Source organism: Schistocerca nitens, chromosome 1 (genome assembly GCF_023898315.1).
Source record: "Schistocerca nitens isolate TAMUIC-IGC-003100 chromosome 1, iqSchNite1.1, whole genome shotgun sequence".
NCBI lineage: Eukaryota > Metazoa > Arthropoda > Insecta > Orthoptera > Acrididae > Schistocerca > Schistocerca nitens.
Genome location: NC_064614.1, coordinates 1,169,404,984 through 1,169,417,154, shown reverse-complemented (window position 1 = coordinate 1,169,417,154; position 12,171 = coordinate 1,169,404,984). Strand labels below are relative to the sequence as shown.

Below are 12,171 nucleotides of genomic sequence, written 5' to 3'. Positions count from 1 at the left end.
GCAACCTCCGTGACTGGGCATAGGATGCCGTTTGGATGAGCACAGAACCAGAGCGCATCTTGGACAAGCCCTCCACCTCCCCGAACTTGTCCTCTAAATGCTCCACAAAAAAATTGGGGCTTGATTGACATAAACGATTCCCCATCAACTCGCGTACACACAAGGAACCGGGGTGAGTAGTCTCCACTGCCTTCTTTTGCCATACATTCCTCCCATGGAGTGGCCAGGGAGGGAAATGATCGTGGTTCGTATTTCCTGCCGTTGAGGTTAGACCTCGATCGCTTAGAGACTGCTGGTGGAGGACCACCAGCGAGAGATGATGTACCACGCTTCATTGCTGGTCATCCGCCCTGATGCCACCTACTCCGACCAAGGGCCCTCCCCACGGGCGCCACCCAGCCGCAGCAATAGCCACCTGGCAGGACGGCCATTGCCGGGAGTCCTGATGCCCCAAGGAGATGGGCATCTAGTCCTTGGCATATGTGGGGAGTTAACGGCGCAGGCATCAGTAGAGCGATCCCTGTGTTGTCAGTGGGCTACAATCAAGAGGGTACACGGCGGCCCCACCACAACGGACTGGCTACCATGCTGGATGTTAGGTGCAAAACTGTCCAAGGTCGTCGTCGCAGTTAAAAGCAACACTGCAGTGTGCAGCGTGGTAATCGTACCCAGGGACGTATCCTCGCCCAAGAGATGGAAAACGAGCGGGACACCATTGCAACGACGAAAAAGCCGGCTAAAGGTCTCAATGCATGACGGATACAGTGCACCACGTAAGGCGCCCTTCCCCAATTGGCTCGCTCTTCGGAAAAATTTAGAAAGATGGAGGTCGAACCCGAGAGGGGACCATCACATAAGGCCGAAACATGTGAGACTCCTTTTAGTCGCCTCTTACGACAGGCAGGAATACCGCGGGCCTATTCTAACCCCCGAACCCGCAGGGGGATCCCCACAAGGTTGGCCGCTAATGAATGTTCCATCGTAACAGCCTTGCTTCTCACCGACACACAGCACATCTTCAGACTGAAGTTTTTTTATAGAAGTTTTACCGTGGTCGCTATCTGTGCGGTTAAGCCAAGGTCCTCATTCCCTGTGACACCCGACGTTCCACCAATGTGCTGCATCCTGGTCGCTGAAGCACTTCCAGAGCTTATGGTGACAGAGTACTGGCGGCGCTCACCAGTACCAGCTGAGGAATTCCAGGTCGCTTAGCCTGTTCCCAGCTAACGAATGCTGCGCCCCTGAGGGCATTTTTCAAGTTTTTACGAGATCGAGGCCAATTCCCAGCTGCCGTTTGCTATTTCTATCGCTTCTAAGGATAACGGCGCTGCGTTCGTTGGTGGTTTGGTTTGGTTGTTTGGTGGAGGAGACGAGACAGCGAGGTCATCGGTCTCATCGCATTAAGGAAGGACGGGGAAGGAAGTCGGCCGTGCCCTTTCAAAGGAACCATTTCGGCATTAGCCAGGAACGATTTAGGGAAATCACGGAAAACCTAAATCAGGATGGCCGGACGCGGGATTGAACCGTCGTCCTCCCGAGCGAGTCCAGTGTGCTGTTCGTTGTCAATTGGCTAAATGTGCTACATATAATGAACGAAGTAAAACTATAGTATCTTGGGAGACTGCTTCCTGAGTTGTGCAGGATTCTTTTGGTCATCGACATCAACACTGTATGTATGATTTGTGTTTTGCAGTTTAATTATTGTGACCGTTTTGGTTCGTAGGCCCATGGTAGCAAGCTTGTGGTGTAGGTCATTTTACCATAATTTATCGAAGACAAGTTCGATGTATAAGAACACCAAAGCTGCGCAGTGTCCTGTGTTCTCCGTTGAAACTTATTTGTGAGACAGCTGGTCAGCTTGAAGAGTGGACCACACATGCTTTCCGCAGTCGTATGCGTGGCGGTCTTGCACTACACGCCTGCTCTCCCCAGCCCTACGGCTAGCTGTATTCGTGCTCAGTTCGTGGTGGAGATGTGCGCCGCAGCTTCCCCGCCATGAGAGCAGCTTATCTCGTTCGTCTTCTTAATCAGAAATCGGGCTATCATTGCCTAATATGCCTGAAGCTGCAATCACGACTTGTCGACGGATCCCTTACATGATTCTCGATACATTCATTAACGACGCAGCCACAAAATTTGTCGACAGCGGCAGAGCGTCAGTACCACAGCTGTGTGTTCTGCATAATTAAGACAGTTAAATAAATATTAAATAAATAAATTGGCCATATTTATCTGTTGCAGAATGGATAGCAGGAGGACTAAAACCGACGTCTGCGTGGGAATACGTAAGCATGCGCTCTGGCAAAAACATCACCTGTATTCAAGGACAGCTGAACAAAACAATAAGCTAAACAACTAATAAATGAGTGATGGTTGCTGTTCTCCATAACACTCTCGGCTGAACTACAAAGAAACATTTACAACTGCGTCTTCGTGAACCCACTACAATTTGTCATTAATTATTAATTATGGGGGTGCCAGAGGAATCTTTCATCGGCGACAATGTAATAGAAATTCAGGACAAATATAAGAGTAATGAAAAACTTCACTAGTATGATAGTGGTTGGGAAACGGTCGTTCCCTAGGCTTGAATGCACAAAGGAAGTGAACAAGAATTCACCGATAAAAATAAATTCTTATTAGTTGCACCATAGAAGAGGTTCTGAAACTAATTTGGAAGTTTTACCAGGAGATTGAGTAAAAATGACCTTTACCGAGTCTCATAAACCTCGAACACGTGATCGTCACATACGCAAATTCTGGGTAAAATGAGTGCTAGAATTCAGAATAGTGAAGCTAATTGAAGAGGTGTGTTACTGTGAGACACGATCTGCGAATTTAAGGCTGTCAGATCCGTATTTAACATGTACCGAGACGACAAAGACACATGGAAACTAGACAACGAACTGAAATCTAAATTAGCGAAGTTTCAGAAATCTGTACTCTCGCGAGATCAACAACGAAGTAAATCAGACTGAACTAAGAAGATGCATCACGACTCCACATGTCTGAACAGAGGTAGAGCAGAACAATGGCTTGCATGCGTGGCTAAATGCAACTGCTCATAATGTTCCGAAATTAGCAAGGAAAATTCCGTATACCTCTAAAGAGGCGATAAGCGATGAGAGCAAGACGGTAATTTTGACTTTAGCTGAAATCTACAAAAATAAGATACTGAATCAACACACTTACACTTAGTTGGATTGGCTCGTCTCGCGTCTCCCAGAACACTGTCAAGGGAATTCTTTTGGATCCCACGCGTTCCATTCTTCCGGAAGTGCCCAGAGGGCTACCGAGCGAGGTGGCGCAGTGGTTAGCACACTGGACTCGCATTCGGGAGGACGACGGTTCAATCCTGTCTCCGGCCATCCTGATTTAGGTTTTCCGTGATTTCCCTAAATCGTTTCAGGCAAATGTCGGGATGGTTCCTTTGAAAGGGCACGGCCGATTTCCTTCCCAATCCTTCCCTAACCCGAGCTTGCGCTCCGTCTCTAATGACCTCGTTGTCGACGGGACGTTAAACACTAATCACCACCACCACCACCACCACCAGACGGCTCCCTACTGTGTGGTGCCAAACTCTACAAGAACTTTGTCCAAGGCGAACAGAAATCTCTTTGCTACCTGATACGTGCTTTATAGGGTTGGCTATTCTGCCACATAGCAGACTAGATAGTAAAATTTATCTTCTACACTCTCATTCACGCTTTTCATTCATTAAATGAGAGGAGGAAAGGATGTATATACTAACATATTGCAAGTAGATGTACTGAATAACTGAATATGCGCGTGGGACTCCGATAATTACCAAAATTCTTAGTAAGATGTTTGATAAAATAAAGGTAATATACCTTGTGGCCAGACAAATGTAAAACAAAATGATGAAGAGGCTCATTTAGACACACTTCACAGTAATTCATTCCGTGTGAATCTGTTGGCTGGGCTGCGATAATTGGATATGCAGTTATTGTCGCAAACACAGTGAGGTAACACTAAACAGAGGTTAAACTTTTTAGAATTCATGCAATCCAGCGTTATACTAGAGTCCGTTGCTATAACATATCATCTAACTGGCCGCAGTAATACGAAACCAGATTTGTCAGCAGCAGCATATCTCTTGGAAAACGGAAAAAGAGAAGCCAGACAAAAAAGAAACGAAGAAGGATATCCGAATAGGACATAAATTGATACGTCGCACATATACAAATAACCAAATGATTCCAATTTCAGAAAAAAAATTGTTGATTAATTCAAGAAAAAGAGCTTCACAGATGCACTGGTCCGCCTGTGGCCCTTCTGCAAGCAGTTATTCAGCTTCCCTAACACTGATACGTTTGTTGGATGTCCTCCTGAGGGATTTCTCGCTAAATTGTCCAAAAGACGTGGTAGATCGTCAAAATCCTTAGGTGTTTGGAGGTCCATGCTCATAATGTTCCAAACGATCTCAGTTGGGGAAAGATCTAGCAACCTTGACAGCCCAAATAGGGTTTAGCAAGCATGAAGAAAAGCAATAGAAGCTCTAGCCATGTGGGGTCGGGCATTATTTTGCTGAAATATAAGCCTAGTATGGATTGCTAGTGGGGCAACAGAACAGGGCGTAGAATATCGTCCACATACCGATTAGCTGTAAGTATGCCGCCAGTGACAGCCCAACAGGTCCTGCTATGGAAGGGTTGCCACCTCAGACCATCGTTCCTTATTGTCGGTCCATATCATAGGCAACAATCAGGTTGGTATCCCAACACTGTCCAGTCGCTAGTTAACGGGGTCAGCACAGCTGAAGCTATCTGTTCTTCAAGTTGACCTACTGTGCCATAAAAGATATCGACAGAGGCAATCAGTCACTGAAGACAATTCTGCTCCAGTCACTGAGACTCCAGTCCGAAGATGTCCCTGGAGAAGCCCCACACAGTAGTGGGACACCAGCCTTACTGTCGCGCTCCATATGACCCGACAACCAGGAGTGATGGTCTAGGATGTCATTTGTTTTCACAGCAGGACCTCTTCGGTTGTCACGCGCTACACTATTACAGCGCAGCGGTACGTCGACGACTTTCTACGTCCCGTTTTGTCGCTCTTCATGGAAAGTTATCCAGTGCCTACATATTAACACAGTGAGAGTATCTACTTCTTTTCTCAGTGCTTGCCAGACCCTTCCTTGCCCAGCAAGGTCGTCGTGTCTCTCCTCAAATGAGAACGTCTGGAACATTACGTTCAGGGGCCTCCAACCATTTCACGATTTTGACGATTTAACGAGTCAGTCGAACAGAATCTGGGACCATATTCCTCAGGAGGACACCCAACAACTCTATCAATCGATGCCATACCGAATAACTGAATTCACAAAGTCCAGAGGTGGACCAACGCATTATTGACTTTTTCAATTTGTGAAACACGTTCAGTTGAATAAATTATACATTTATTGTCAAATAGCAATTGTTTGTATTTCTGTACATGTAAATAACATCTACCGATTTCCCTCCTATTCGAATAATTCCTTTGTGGTACCTGGAGCGTCCTTTTCTTTGTCTTAGAGAGTATTATAAAACTGTATGTATGTATATGTGCGTGTACACATGTCCTTCCAAACCACTGTATCAGTTTTATTCAAACTTCTTACACATATCCATTACAGACTATGAAGAACCACTGTGTGCTTAACAACCTCTTGTCTCTCAAAGCTGTGGGATCGGGGAGGGGGTGTAAAAGAAGCATAATTCATAACTTATGAATAGCCTGATTATATTCAGCCATCATTTGAGAATGGGTGCACTCGCTGACTTTAAACAATCATTGTACATACCTTCAAACCTTTCCGAGATGTTTTCTCGCTCACTCGTCCCCCAAAAAACTGATGAAAGGAAAAAAAGTTTATCGCGTATACATTATTTTATTAATGCAGTAAAACTGCTTCATCTGGCATGAGCTTTTAATTTCTTGTTTCTTGACCAACAACTCTATTGCCAACACTATTTTCACATATACCACTCAACATAACTGCAAAATAACACATAGTTCAGTATATATGAAGTCATTAACACTCAGATAAATCAAAAATTTCCCAATCATGCTGATAATTCGATTTGTTACTGCTTTACCACTCACTCGATTCACGGAACATTTCACAGACAGCGTCCACAAGTGCCACAGGACTTAATCTGGAAAATACTGTCGTTGTCCGACACACTGTTCTGAAGATGTGAAGCCATAAACCTTGAGCTGCATTCAAACGAAACTGCATGGTAAAATTCGTTAGAGATATGAGTGAAATATATGTATAAATATATAATGAAATATGTTAAATATATGTGAAATATGTGTACATATACAGAGTGACCAGAAAGTCCGTTAATTTGAAAGTGCACAAATTTATGGAATAACTTAGGTAGAGTGGTGAAACTTGTCACACATGCGTAAAATGACATGAGGTTTTATTAAAACTGAAGACGAGTGCTAAAACCGGCCAACGCATGGCGCTGCAGAGTAACATGTCAGTGACACCGCAAGAAATGCGTGTATAATATAAGCTGTAGTGAGAGAGGGGGTCAGACGTGCCAGCAAATGCGACATGTTGACCTCACCAGAAAAGGCACTGTTAGTGAAGGTTTACTATCAGAATGGAGAATACGCAACTGCAGCTTTATAATTCTATCGCCATAAGAAGATTTTCGAACTGGTAAAGGTCGCATGAGAAGTGTCGTAGCGAAGAAAATGATCAAGAAGCTCGAGAATTCGAGCTGTTAAGACGATCGGCCCCGTAACGGGCGATCAGACGCTGTCACTACTGCTGCTCGATTAGAAAGAAGTGGAGACTCTAGTGGATTAACACCGGCATTCCACGCACTACTGTTTGGAGAACACTGAGGCATACCATCCGCTGCTATTCGTACAAAATGTAGCGTCATCATGAACTCTTTAGTCAACTATTTTGTGAAGCAGCGAGTATTTGCGATGTGAACGCTTCAAGAAAAGGGGGACGTTGACGATTGGTAGTCTGACGTGTAATGGACCGGCGAAACTTCTTTCATACACCGAGGGTCAGGCAACAATCAGAACTATAGAATCCGGGCGACGGAAAATCCTAGAATTGTCATGGAAACCCACTGAGTGACGAAAAAGTCACGCTGTGGTGTGGATTTACCACATAAATGGTGATCGGACCCTTTTTCTTCTAGGAAATGTGTGATGTTACTTTTAAATGTCAGCGTGATGTGTGCGAGGTACGCCAGTATGTTGTAAAATTGCGTCATCCATAGATAGGCTGATAAAGGCTAGCTGGAAGATACGACATATATGCAGGCTGGGGCATCCCTTATTGATACACATATGAAACACAACTTGCTCACGTCGTTTGGCGGGGATCGCGTGCTGAGTCGCAACTTCCATCGTGCTTGGTCTCCCAGTTCCCCAAACCTCAATCCGTGTGATTATTGATAGTGGGATTACCTGAGGCCTCAAGTCTACAGCGATCGGTCAACCTCGTTAGGGATGCCAGCAGACAACATCCGACGGCAGTCTCTCACCATACTTAATGGATATGTTGTACAGTGCTGTTCACAACTTTGTTCTTCGACTACAGGTATCCTTAATGAACGACAGGTGACTTATTGAACTTCTTTTGCATCATATGAAGCGCGGTCTGTTGGTCATCTTGCGCACTTTTCTTGGTTTCAATGAGACCCCACGTCATTTCAAGCTTATGTATCAACTATTACATCCCCACATGCGTTATTCCATGAAATATTGAATTTTCGAATGTTAACGGATTTTTGGGTCACCCTGCATGTTTTAAATTTGTTAAATATGTGACATTTAAGGATGCAGGCAAAGCTGCAGGTAAAAATTTTTGCTGCTAACCCCTTGGACTGAATGAGCCAAACTTACTATCTGGGCAGGAATAATGTGAGGATAACGTTCAAAGAAAAGGGGGTGGAAGAGATGGCCAGAAAGAGAGGGGAAAGCTGGAAGATGATCATAGATATGGGCGAGGCGGAGATGGTCAGTGAGAAGGTGAGGGGAATATGGATAAAGGGAGATGAAGAGATGGGTAGAGAGAGGGTAATGGGGTGGTGGACAGAGAAAGGAAGGAGTTGGATGAAGACTGTGGAGGAGGAGTAGGCTAGAGAGAGGGGGAGGAGGAGATGGAGAGTGAAAGGAAAGAGGAGGAGATGGACAGAGAAACAGAGGAGATAATGGACAGAGAGACGGACAGGAGGATTTTGACTAGAGGTGGGTTGAGGAGGAGACAGAGGGGCAGGAGGAGCTGTACTTAGAGAAGGGAGGAAGATATGGGAGGAGCGGAAAGCAAGTATCGATAGAGGGGGAGAAGCAAATGGTCAGAAAGATGGGGCGGTAACACATGAACAGATTGGGGGAGGGGGGGGGGCAGGCAGAGAGAGAGACATGGGAGTAGCAGTTGGATACAGGGAGGGGCCGGGGGTATGGACACAGTGAAGGCGAAGGAAGAGCTCAACAGAGAGAGGAAGAAAGAGGGCATGGAGTAACAGAACTGTAATAAACACGTAGCTGGCTGATTCCAGGAGGTCAAATGGTTGAAATGGCTCTGAACACTATGGGAATTAACTTCTGAGGGCATCAGTCCCAGGTGTTCAGCTGGTATTTTTATACGAACATTCCTAATGAAAAATGACATTCTATATCGGAAACTTAATCATCTCTCAGACAGTCATGTTCAGATACCCACATGCAAAATGGTGAAGGTTGACAGAAATAAATAATTAGAAGTAGTACAGTATGAGAAGGCTTAGCGGAACATGTATTAAAGGACTCAAAAGAATGTGTGAAATATATCCTGGTAAATATCTTTCGCTGACACAGTGGCAGACTGCTTAGGCAGCTGTTTCCCTGTAATGTTAACCTCATCGACGTACGAAATTCTCCCCAATCCTAACAAACAATACATATTGGACTTTAGAGCGGTAACCATTGAAATGTCTATAATTCTAGTACGGTATTAAAGCATCTAACAATAAGATATGATGTATTTGTATGTAATAAAACGGAAAGAATCAAAGAAATGACGAAATTTCTTTAAAAGTACATCGCAAATGCTATACATGTGATGTGTGTGACCTGTACGTTAGCTTAAAGAACATTTTTATTGCTCAACGGTTCGTTCTGCAAATTTTCGCAAGGATTACGAAAAGTAATACATTTGTATATAATACAAAATTTCTGGTATTGTTACAGTCTAATATTGATTAAATAGACATTATTGTCGAATTTAGTCATCTGTTTTATTTCGCTTAAACTTCTTTCTATATACGAGCTGACTCATATGTAATCGACCTGTTGGATATTATTGAATGATGTATAATACAACCGTTCTCCATTTCCCTGAGCTCTGTACCTGCAGAAATAACGCTACCCCTTATCATCTCCTGCAGTACGAAGTCAATAGATCTTTATTTCTTTAGGCATTTAACAAATGCTGCTGTCAGTTGGGGAGGGGCTTTATATTATTGAATTGTATATCTGTACAGAGTAAAATAGGTTTTCTCTGCAACTTCGAGCTCGAAATCTGGTAATTATCATTCCAACTTTATCATTCTGATGAATGCCTAGAAATAATAGAAATTGCAGAATAGTGTACAATTTTCTTTGCAATGGTTAAAAATGTATGATTGAAATAGAAATCATTTCTGATCGCTAAGTGACAGATACAACACCTGGAAATCCACTACTTTCTTTTTGATTTCACACAAACTGTTGTACGTTTAGAAGCACACCAATTGTTCTACACGATTCCACTAAATTTTCTCGAAAACTGTCTCGTAGTGGCCTACTTCCAGAAAGTGTTCATGTAACATTCTCTGATGATTTGCTGTGTTATTGTTGCAGATGGAGGTGACGACATACAAATGGGGCAGTACTGGTGGATGGAATTTTGACTACCGCCTGCAATTCTCCAAACCATTCGAATACCTGAAGACTAACTTGCCCAATGTCTTTGAATATACTTTCGAGAAAATAGGTATCAAACAGAAGCCAGTGTCTCCGGCAAGTATTACAGCAGTACACTGAACTGAGAGTCTTTACACAAGCTTGAAAAATATGAGGGAAGCAACATATTATTTCATAGAATGTAGCATACTATCACATATAGAAAAGCTGCACGTAATTTTATTTAATAGTATACTTTGTGGAATTGTACGAGGACTAAGTAACTCCAGTATGCCACTTGCGTCACAAACAAATACAAATTACTAAATTGTTGGTGACAACTTTAAAGTAGAGAAGGGATACCAACAGAAAAAAGCACTTTCACTCAAAGCCTGTTTGTACCATCTGAAGTTCGTGTCACCTGTCTTGAATTCAACGTAACAAAATCTAGTCATCAGAGTTTAGTGTAATTATTTTAACTCCCTGTGATTCATAAGTGCGCCCTCTAGCCATGAAGTCATTATATAACATATATTTATAATTATAATATTTATAATTGTTTTACATTTTCTCATTGAAGACCACGAGAACATGCTGACGACGTACATTATTGTCTTAGGATATTCACACTTTTTTGCATTCTGTTTATCTCTCTCTCTCTCTCTCTCTCTTTCTATCTCTCATATGCATACACACACACATACAAACACCCCCCACCCCCCCCCCCCACACACACACACGCGTGCGCGCGCAGAGAGAGAGAGAGAGAGAGAGAGAGAAGAATTTTTCAAACAGATGTAATTTAAGTTTGTGTCTGAAGCTAATTTTATAATCTGTTGACTTCTTTACGTTACTGGGCAGGTGATGAAAGATTTTTGCTGTGGAATACTTTACTCCCTTCTGTGTTATAATAAGGCTGAGTGATAGGTAGTGTAAGACATTTCTCCTTCTAGTTTTATGTTTTTGTAAGTAGTATTATTCTTTAACTGTAACTTATAACTTCCATAGCTTAGACGATTAAGCAGGTCTGCAGCAAGTAACTTCCAGTACAGGTCTTTGTCAATTTAAATACTTACGAATTAAGAACAGTCTCTTCTAGTTACTGATTTACCCTCATGTATTAAATTCTAAGGGCAAGGTCAGGTCTTCTACACACAAAATTGCATGTGCTGTATTTATCTAACTTATGTGACATTCTCTTTACTGACAATTTTTATTAAGTTGAGAGAAAAATTTTGTTTACCTTGCGGATAGTGAGTTTTTTTCTCTAGACTCGATTATAATACTTGTATTGTCGGAGATAACCGTTTCTGTTTCTTGCGTATATAATGACGGAACATTCTTTGCAGCAAGAATAAGTGTGTACCCAATGCAGATCTCTGTGGTTCACCTCTGCTGAACGCTACCCATTCTCCAGATGCTGTATAGTTCAGGACGTATCCTGGGTCTCTTAATGCATCACTCTGCATCCTTTGAAGTAGAGATGATGGAAGACCGGGAGTGCTATGGCCTGCACAGTCAAATGTTTTTGACAAGGCGCAGTCAAAATCAGTTCAAAATTTGTTTTCTTTTTCCATTTTTATTTTATATATTCTGATTAATGAATTGAAAAAGAGCAAGTTCTCTCAGAGAGCACATCGAAACATAAATTAAGCGTTACTTTAGTAATTTGAAAATGGTTTGTTATGCTTTCTGCGTACATAATCCTTTCTAGCGCTTTCGAGGTGCTTCTAAAATGGTTTGAAAATAACATTTGGGAATACAGCTTTCGATAGTGATATATTGCATACGTGACTGAACCCGTATCATATATGTAATACTTTACTCGAGACATTATCAGCTAAGTGACAGTGATTTCTTTTGAACGAACGGTAAAGCCTGAAACCCTCGCAGGAGAGCTTCTATAAAGTTTGGAAGGTAGGAGACGAGGTACTGGCAGGAGTAGAGCTGTGATGACGGGGCGTGATCGTCCTTGGGTAGCTCAGTTGGTAGAGCACTTGCCAGCGAAAGGAGTAGGTCCCGAGTTCGAGTCTCGGTCCGGCACACAGTTTTAATCTGCCACGAAGTTTCGAAAAGAGATATGGATTGCAGTGCAAGTCAAAGAGAGAGAGAGAAGATGTTGATGGACAGTGAGAGACAGTGGAAGTAAAAGAGAAAGAGATAGAAACAGTGGGAGTAAAAGAGATAGGAGTCAATGTAGCTGAAAAACACGGATGAGTGGACATCATACATAGCCTTTGAGGGTCTGCGCCCTGACAGACCGGCGAA

General features: G+C 43.0%; 1 protein-coding gene across 1 annotated transcript in view; it reads left to right on the top strand.

Moving 5' to 3' along the window:
* The window catches only part of LOC126238921 (uncharacterized), a 143,444-nt gene that overhangs the window by 94,334 nt on the left and 36,939 nt on the right, over positions 1 to 12,171 (top strand). Inside the window, exon 3 of the mRNA XM_049947821.1 lies at positions 9,862 to 10,020. Coding sequence (XP_049803778.1) covers positions 9,862 to 10,020 — 159 coding nt within the window. The remainder of the gene's footprint in view (positions 1 to 9,861; positions 10,021 to 12,171) is intronic.